This window comes from Orbicella franksi, chromosome 3, assembly GCF_964199315.1.
Source record: "Orbicella franksi chromosome 3, jaOrbFran1.1, whole genome shotgun sequence".
In the NCBI taxonomy this organism is placed as follows: domain Eukaryota; kingdom Metazoa; phylum Cnidaria; class Anthozoa; order Scleractinia; family Merulinidae; genus Orbicella; species Orbicella franksi.
The window spans coordinates 31,282,107-31,291,748 of NC_138147.1; the positions used below are offsets into that span (position 1 = coordinate 31,282,107).

At 40.9% G+C, this 9,642-nt stretch overlaps 3 protein-coding genes across 8 annotated transcripts in view; 2 read left to right on the top strand and 1 right to left on the bottom strand.

Moving 5' to 3' along the window:
• LOC145481996 (uncharacterized) overlaps window positions 1-9,642 on the bottom strand; it is a 102,054-nt gene that overhangs the window by 59,307 nt on the left and 33,105 nt on the right. The gene's annotated exons all lie outside the window — the stretch shown is intronic.
• Window positions 1-9,642, top strand: part of LOC145481955 (uncharacterized) — a 72,068-nt gene that overhangs the window by 9,140 nt on the left and 53,286 nt on the right. The window lies entirely within an intron of this gene.
• LOC145481958 (uncharacterized) lies at window positions 1,834-7,349 on the top strand. Its single transcript, XM_081460536.1, has 2 exons — window positions 1,834-4,541; window positions 5,046-7,349. Exons 1-2 carry the CDS (start codon window positions 1,849-1,851, stop codon window positions 5,395-5,397), a joined length of 3,045 nt encoding a protein of 1,014 aa, XP_081316662.1. The 5' UTR covers window positions 1,834-1,848; the 3' UTR covers window positions 5,398-7,349.

Consider the following 9,642-nt stretch of genomic DNA (forward strand, 5'->3'; position numbering starts at 1 on the left):
TTGCTTATTATATGTAATAAGTTTGAGAGGACTAGGTGTGAAAGCGCATGCAAAAACAACATTCAAAACGTAACACATGCGCGCGCAACGCCATAAATGATTACCCTATGGAGACACCTTAAGCACGAAAAGACGGCTGACACTTCAGACTGGGGCTGATCATTCGCGGGAAGCTGCATATAAACATAACGTAAACTTGACTTTGTCACTCAAACGTCTGTAACGGACAGAACGGCTCTGTTTCTAAGAGAAGTCTTGGCGCCATGTCAGCAGTTTGATTCTCTCTTTCTTTTCTAAGGTGTCTCAAAACAGTTGTCTTTTTTTTTCTTTTAGACTTATCGAACTGGGTGCGATTTTTTAGGCTTGGAGCTGTACTATTTTGAATTGCTGTGCCATTGTTTTATGGTAACTCTCCACTGTGCCTTTCATTGTGTTTAAGTCATAAATTAAGATTGCACAGTCCTGTTGCATAGCAACAAACTTGACCCACTTTTTACCATCAATATCCATCAATCTTAAAAACTAAGCCGGTGACCCCATATTTTTTTATAAAAATCTTTTTATTACACACACAGGAGGAAACACAAAAAATTATAAAAGATTCTGTGGTGTGGATTTTTCTTAAATTAAGAAAAATGGAAATTTCCAAGTTGGAGAAATTCCATTCCACAGTTTTTTCACAATTTCGCACATGCATTCCGCTTTTGCCGTTGAATATTTTTATGCATTAAAAAAGTAGGGTCACCGCATCAGTTTTTGAGATATTAGCTTCGTGGATATGGAATTTTTCACGCTCGTTCTACGCGTAAATTAAAATCTCGACTTTACAAGATCGCACTTTACGCACGCGTGAAGGCGGTCCGCTGCTCAGTAAAGCCCGCAATTCCACGCGAATAAACGCGAATACCCGCGAATAGTGTTTTCTTTTTCGCTGTTGTCGTTAGTGGCATAAGCGGTTGAAAAAGATACCATAAATACCCGAACGTGAGACTGGCACGGTAAAAGAACGAAGAAAACCTGAAGAGTAGTCTTTTCCTGCTGTTTTTAGATTGATAGCCGGCGCAATCGATCGCAACGTCAACATTACAAGATTCGTTTACGTTCCAGCACAGCGGTTTAAAAGAATGTTTTTACCTCTGGAAATGCCTGAAGGATGGATGTTTTCGAAGGTAAAAATAAGCGACATCACAAACAACTCACTAACCTTATTACTGTTTTGAGCCACCTTAAAAGGAAATGTTTTATAAGAATATCGAGGCTGAAATTTGCGAAAGTTTAAGAATATTTGAAGAATAAACCCGAGGCTGACACTTTCAAAAGAAAATTTGGTGTGTTAAAAAATTGTAAATAAAAATAAAATTCTTCCTTTCTCTAAGCGGCAAAACTAGCCAAAAAGCAACAAAAACAGCATTAACACATTTCTGCAAGACGTTATGTACGTGACATCAAGCTTTAATATCTGCAGGCTGGCTTCAAAATTACTTTAACACCAACAAGACACCAAATTCGAAAAATATTCAAAAACAGAAATGCCACACCCTATAATCTAAGCATATCCACAAAAATATTTTCAGCCTAAAATCGGCAGAAAAATAAGGATATTCAGCCTCGCGGCCAGAAGAACTATATTCTTATCAAAAAAAAAACAGTGTACATGAAAATTACCTTTTTATCCTGATTGCTGTAATGTATTTCAATTTAAAAGAGGAAAAGTAAAATCAGGAAAGTCAAAAAAGCAAACGAAACCTTCAGCTAGCAACCGAGCTCGACAGGGTTCTAATTGGCTAATCACAAAGTTTTATTTCTTACAAAGGGCTGAAGTCAAACAAAAGGTGATGCAAGCAGAAAATGGCCGCTGTTGCAATAGAATTTACAGAAGAGCAATTGAACTACTTCAGGATCTGTTACGTTGTCACTGATATAATAACTGAAGGTCTCCGATCAATTTTCAAGCAAGAATGGGACAATCGCTACAAGACTACGTTAGGAGAATGGAAAGATGAGCCGGGAAATGGATTGGACTTCAAGAACGAGGAATCTCCCGGAAACCAGAGGAGAAACGCCAAACTCCTAGCTGCTATGATTAACGGAGACAGAGAAAAATGGGATTGTACCATGCTCTTTTACGCCATTCTTTACTCCGATTCCATCCGTCCCGGTCTCAATCCAGTCGTCAAATCACATATAGATGATCTCAGAAAGTTTCGAAATGAAGACTTTGCGCACATGCCAAAAGGTCACCTCGTGTATCCAGAGTTTCAAATCGCCATTGGTAAAGTTCATGCTGCATTTCAAGGGCTCGGTCTCTCTACCTGCCAAATTCAAGACATCCAAAATCAGAAAAGGTTTCCAATAGAGGAGTTAAGACGGGTCTTGGAAAAGGTTGATGACCTGAGACAGGAACTTCAAGAAAAGGAGAAGAAGCTTCAAGAAAAAGGAAAGGCACTTCACGCAAAAGGAAAGGAACTTCAAGAAAAGGAAAAGAACCTTCAAGCAAAAAGAAAGGAACTACAAGAAAGAGAAGAAGAACGACAGGTCCTTGAGAATCAGTTACACAACGAAATTTCCTCCTTTTGTATTCTCCCTCCCAAACCTTCACACGACGTCGCAAGTCGCCATTTTGAGGTGGCTGAAATAACTCAACAGCTCAAACAGCTCAAAAGCACTAACGAAAACAAATTAAGTTTTCTGTACATCTCAGGGAACCCTGGAAGTGGAAAATCTCAACTGGCTGGCCTTGTAGCTGAGCAGTTCTTCAAAGAGGGCAAAGAAATTCCGTGTGCTACTTCATTTGTAATGACAATGAATGCTGAAAGCCAAGATACACTTCTGGAATCGTACGTGTCTTTTGCCCGGCGACTTAAATGTCCAGAATTAGTGGTTACAAACACCCGTAACTGCAAGGATTTGACGACGGGAGAGAAGATCACTAATCTGAAGACGTTAATCAGCACAAAAATCGAGCTTTATACGTCGTGGCTACTGGTGGTGGACAACGTTACTAGCATATCACGTGTCCATGTTCATTTACCGGCGTCTGGAAATGAGCAGTGGGCAAACGGTCAGTTGTTAATCACAACACAGGACACTGCGTCCATCCCTTTGCCAAGTTCTTTCATTAAACACATCTCAGTTAGCAAAGGTATGAAGCCTCACGATGCCAGTTGCTTATTGGCAAAGCTTTCATTTATCGATCACAGCGAGATGGGAAAAGAAGTTGCGCAGGCACTGGACTACCAGCCTCTTGCCTTGGCAAGCGCCGCCACCTATGTCAGACAGGTGCGGCAGAACAAGACAACGTCACATTTTGGCTGGAACGACTACCTAGAGAAGCTTAAAAAGGGGCAACGAGCTACCACTGAAACCATCCATGCTGAAACTAATCCAAGCTACCAAGAATCCATGACCACAGCAACAACACTGGCTGTTGAAAAGGCAATGACCTCCGACAAAATCATACATCACACGTTCAGTCTCCTCTCTGTGTGTGCGCCACAACCTGTAAGTCAAGACATCGTGATCAATTATATTCTCAACGTAGATGAAGAAATTAAAGATAAAGAAATGATTGCTATGAGAATCCAAAGATGTTCACTCATATTAAATGGTGAAGACGAAAGTGGTGCGCACATTCGGGTGCATCAGGTTGTTTATGATGTCATTAACTCTTTGACTAGCGATTTTCCGGAGATCCAACAACTTCAAACTGTAGACGCAACCGTTAGATCATTCGTTCAGTTCGTGGAAAGCAACCTATCAGTGAATTGGGAGGACACTGATTCTCTTGTTGACAGCAAGCCCGTCATACCTCATTTAAAAACCTTGTTTATAAATACTGAAAAATTGTTTCATAAACGAGACACTTCTCAAGAAACCCAACGCAGCGTAATAAATGTTCAGCATTATCCATCCTCCTTTAGAAAACTTGGCCAAATTTGTCAAATGCACTGTTTTTTCGACGTTGCAATAAAGTACTTCAGCCAAGCATTACAATTCGTTCAGCGTAGTGAAGTGTATATCGACAAAGATGAAGCAAAATGTTGCATTTTCCTGGGTGATGTACACCATTGCCTAAGTGACCTGGAGCAAGCCAAAGAGTATTATGAACATGCCCTTACCATTTATCTGAAAAAGCTCGACCCTGACCATCTTCATGTGGCAATGTGTCACAATAACCTTGGTACTGTTCACCAAGACCTGGGTGACCTGGAGCAGGCCAAAGAGTGTTATGAACGTTCACTTATCATTTATCTGAAAAAGCTCGACCCTGACCATCTTCATGTGGCAATGTGTCACAATAACCTTGTTACTGTTCACCGCGACCTCGGTGACCTGGAGCAGGCCAAAGAGTGTTATGAACGTGCACTTATCATTTATCTGAAAAAGCTCGACCCTGACCATCTTGATGTGGCAATGTGTCACAATAACCTTGGTAATGTTCACCGCGTCCTGGGTGACCTGGAGCAGGCCAAAGAGTGTTATGAACGTTCACTTATCATTTATCTGAAAAAGCTCGACCCTGACCATCTTCATGTGGCAATGTGTCACAATAACCTTGGTACTGTTCACCAAGACTTGGGTGACCTGGAGCAGGCCAAAGAGTGTTATGAACGTTCACTTACCATTCGTCTGAAAAAGCTCGACCCTGACCATCTTCATGTGGCAATGTGTCACAATAACCTTGGTAGTGTTCACCAAGACCTGGGTGACCTGGAGCAGGCCAAAGAGTGTTATGAACGTGCACTTACCATTCGTCTCAAAAAGCTCGACCCTGACCATCTTCATGTGGCAATGTGTCACAATAACCTTGGTATTGTTCACCAAGACCTGGGTGACCTGGAGCAGGCCAAAGAGTGTTATGAACGTTCACTTACCATTCGTCTGAAAAAGCTCGACCCTGACCATCTTCATGTGGCAATGTGTCACAATAACCTTGGTACTGTTCACCGCGACCTGGGTGACCTGGAGCAGGCCAAAGAGTGTTATGAACGTGCACTTATCATTTATCTGAAAAAGGTCGACCCTGACCATCTTCATGTGGCAAGGTGTCACAATAACCTTGGTAATGTTCACCGCGACCTGGGTGACCTGGAGCAGGCCAAAGAGTGTTATGAACGTGCACTTACCATTCATCTGAAAAAGCTCGACCCTGACCATCTTGATGTGGCAAGGTGTCACAATAACCTTGGTACTGTTCACCGCGACCTGGGTGACCTGGAGCAGGCCAAAGAGTGTTATGAACGTGCACTTACCATTCGTCTGAAAAAGCGCGACCCTGACCATCTTGATGTATTAGCTGTTGAGCATAAGTTAACTCAGCTTCAACAGATGATGGAGAGTACGTCCCGAAAGAAGCATGTTCATCATACTCGTAATGTACGTTGCACAATACTTTGAATACAGTGGATCTTGCTAGTTTTAGGTTACAGGTGATGTCTGGTAAAGTTCTTGTCTACATTTTGTTTAAATGGCTTGACAAATTATGAAGACTCTTGAAATACATTCAGTAAGCCCCATTGGGTGCGGATACTATAGGCTTGAAGATCGTGTCCGAATCCATTTGTTTCCCGGCAGGCGGGATAACGTTTGACTGAGTTTAACTTTTGCCTTAAGGACCCGGATAAATATGAAAACTATTCAAGTTTGTAAATTTTATTGCTGCAGTCGTTATGGCAGAGTAGAAACATAATGTCAGCTTTAGTGTAAAAAAGTAAAAAAAATCCTCTTTTGAGATTTGTTAGAAAAGATGAGAAAGAGGAAAAATGGTGATTCGATGAACTGATTGAATATTGGATTTTTTAGTTAGAAAAGATAGAAACCATCTTGAGTTTTTTCCTACTAACTATATTTCTTAACGTATCTTACGTTTTACTCCCCCTTAAGGTAGCTGGCAATGGTTTCCAGCACTCTTTTATCAGCTATACTTTGACGGATCATTTCTAAAACTCTTTTCTAAGTGATGCTACAATATTGGTATCACTCAAACCCTTAGCTTACCGAATGTTGAACCAGTAAAGGTAATCGTGATGGCATATAAGGTTACCATAGCAATAGCATAACCCCTTAGAAACACCCTTAATGTTATAAACAGTTAAAACTTAAAGTAAGAGTGTTTCATGTAGGCTGTTGCTAAGGTAACCTGTTTATATAAAAAGAATGACCACAACTTGTTCACCATTTGTCCTTTGTTATGTTTCAGTTCCTCCAGATAGTATGTTAACATTCGATGAAGTGTCTCTAACAAAACAAAAGAGTAAAGTAGTTAAATATTTCATATTTTCCTCGGTATGTTTCGAATGTGATGCGACCGGCATATAAACCATATCTTAGATCCATAGCAAATTGTTAAAAGGTGCAATAGCAATGTCTGTAATATTATTGGTATATATCGTTTCAAACCTGACTGAAAAATCAACATCAATTATATTGAAAGAAAGAATGAGTGTCACATGTTAAACTTTTGTAGAACATTCAAGTCCAGTTTAGTTATATTATTAAACAATAATAATAACAAATTTCATATTACGACTTTTTGCTTTGCACGATTTGTCTTGTAACTGACATTTAAATGGGTTTTTAAGCGCCATTAAACGAGCAGTCTTTATTTTCCTTCCAGCTGGCTAGAGCGGTCTCCAGATTGATGGTCGGAAAGAAAACAATTTTTAATTGAGAAAAAGAGAAGTAAAGAAAAGGCAAAGATATCTCAGGGCTGTGCCTTGAAAATAAAATTTCAAAATCTCGTTAGTTCTGTTAGTTTATGTGAAACAGGTTCCCCAGATCTCGTGTTTCATTTCTCCTGGGCCCAGTTATATCCTTTCTTCTGCTCTTGGACTGTTTGACGCATTGTATTCCAAAGCCAAATTTTTCACATGGATGAACAAAATATTTCAACACGGATGCTTGAAGCTAAGATTGCGTCAATACTAACCCAGAGCGTTTTGTTCCCCTTATTGGGATGTCGTTAGTCGGAGGACTGGAAAGGTCTGTTCGATGACACTGATCAGTTAATCCCCGGACATTATGTTGTTTCTGATGGTGTATAAACTACTGCAAACTTTCTTGTTTTTAACGTCCTTTTGATCATGAAAAAGTGTTGTCCAATACACCCAAAGTGAGTCGACTCGTCTAACTTGGTAGTCGACTCCACGTCCCGAAAGTTAATCTTCGTGACGTCTATTCGTGGTAGAGATCCGCAAACAGTAACAAATGCAGTTGGTTGAGGTTTCTCTGTCGAAGGCTGTTTTGCTGAACTCGTATCTCTAAGCCACTGCACTCGACAAAGTCAAATTAGACATGCGGTTTTTACACTCGTATGCTATATCCATTTAACAGATTGACGTCAGTTTTTCATGTGTCTGTACTGTTATTGATCATGAATTTCGTCATAACATTGTCAAAGTAGCTGTGGATCCACAAGGCGATAGCCGAGTGGATCCGCAGACTACTTTAACAATGTTGTGACGAAATTCATTGTTAATAACAGGACAGACGCATGAAAAACTGACGTCAATTTGTTTTTAACGATACAAATCGTCAAATTGTCTGCTCTCGCTCGTTGACGCATCGCATAAAATTATAAATTCATGTGTCTGTCCACTTACTGACAATGAAAATTAGCCAATGAACGCGCGAGAATTTCTGCAGTTATCGTAAAAAACTTTAAGTAGTGAGTGCGAATAGCGAATACTTTCTTCTCATCGACATAATTTCCAGACATCTTTGATTTTAGGAAAAGGACTAGAAGACAACAACACTAACAACATGTGAAGAGCTCTGTGTCTGCTTGATAAATTGAGCCTTTAAGTTACTGCGTAATTCTCATGACACATAAGACTGATTTTGTGTTGATCAATTTATGAGAAAATAGATGTTGATGCCTGCAGATTTTGGACTGAAAGGTCACCGGCAGAAATTTTCCTAAACTGAGTTAACTATACATACTATATAAGTAATGCCCGGATGGGTACTCTCATAAATATCGGATAGGTGTGTGCCGCGAAGGGTCTTAAAGCCTGACCCTATTTAAGGATGAATCAAATGAAAATTGATACCCTATTTCAGGTTCAAACCCGAAAAATGACACCCTATGCAAGGCTCCAAACAACGACTAACCACCGCGGAAAAACGTAATCTTTATAAAATCGCTTTGCTGATACTTTAGCTTTAACAGATCATTCGTTTTCCGCTTAACTGGGTGTTTACGCAGTGCTATTTTAGCTGATACAATTCAGGCACCCTAAGGGTCACACCGGGACACTATACCAACATGGGCGAAAATGATACCCTATTTAAGGATCAAGAACCTCAAAAACCATACCCTATCCCGCGGCACATACCTATATAGCCTATATATGGGAGTACCTCTCCCCCCCGGGAAGTAATGGCAACCTGTTCCTTCTTTTAATCGGCCAGCATGTTAGGAATATCGGACCGTAATTACCCGGTTCTCAGTGGCATCGGGAAACCTCATCTTCTCTTGAATTTGTTATTACTTCAAGCAAATTAAATCACGCAAGCGTTTGCCCCGCGGGTCATTCTGGAAATTCTGTTTTAAGGGACCCGATGGCAAGATAAAGTCATGCGAAACGTGAAAAACCACGCTCAATGTTTTAATCTACAATTATTGCTCCAGTGCGTGACGTACATTCGGCACTGGCTTTGAGAGGTAAGCTGCGTATCCTTGTAAGTCACGCAAATCTGCATAACACAACAGTGGAAAGGTAGCAAGTAAACATACCAAACGCGCCCGCAGAACCCGTAAAGAAATAAACGAAAATTAATTCCCGTATCCCGGCCCAGAGGAGGGGGGGGGTTATTCCGCAAAGTAATCGGTGGGGGTGTGCGGCCCAAACCCTTGAAACCTGTCCACTGTTTCAGACCAAACTCTGTGATTTTCCATACCCTGTTTCAGACCTCGGTCAAAAAACGATACCCCATTTCAGACCTCCAAAATTAGTACACGACTCTTTTTTATGACAGCAGCTAACAAGAAATGGCTTCATTTGCCTAAACATTTGAGAAGGGCTACAAATTTGCCAGTGTTGATGCTAAGCCAGCGTGAACAAGATACCCTATTTCAGACCAACATGGTGAAAATCTATTCCGTTTTTGAAACGACCAAAACCCCTCATAAACCATACGCAGCACATACCTGCAAAGCCCATACAAGAGAGTATCCCCCCGGTGTCCTGCAACCTCGTTCTCAGGGCCTTGTCCCTGGCTTGAGAGTTAGGCCAAGGTTAGACCCCAAGCCAGGAATAAGGCCCTGGGAACGAGGTTAAGCATTCTGCATCCTGGTAGTATTAAGTGTACTCACAAGAAGGCTTTTGAAACCTTTTTTAGGCTCAACGTCAGGTGATTGAACAAGGATGATTACTACCCGCTACTTCGTTCGGGTACAAAACAAAAAGGCTGGGAAAATACTCGAATACACCTGCTTGGATTGTTCTTGCATTGTATCGTTTGATTAGTACTTACGAATTCTCATTGTGGTTAGCGTAGATTCCATGGTGTCGGGAAACGAGGTCACTGATTGCCTGCCCCCTTAATTTAGGAATAAAGAATAGCTGCCAGAGTTTTTTCAACTAATCAAGCTGTCTTGGTAGTGTGCCAGTCGACTTATTGTACTATCTAGACCTGGGT

Coding starts and splice junctions, on each gene's coding strand:
- LOC145481958 (XM_081460536.1), top strand. CDS start 1,849: ATGGCCGCTGTTGCAATAGAATTTACAGAAGAGCAATTGAACTACTTC. Junction 4,542..5,045: donor GACCATCTTCATGTGGCAAT/GTGTCACAATAA, acceptor TCATGTGGCAAG/GTGTCACAATAACCTTGGTA.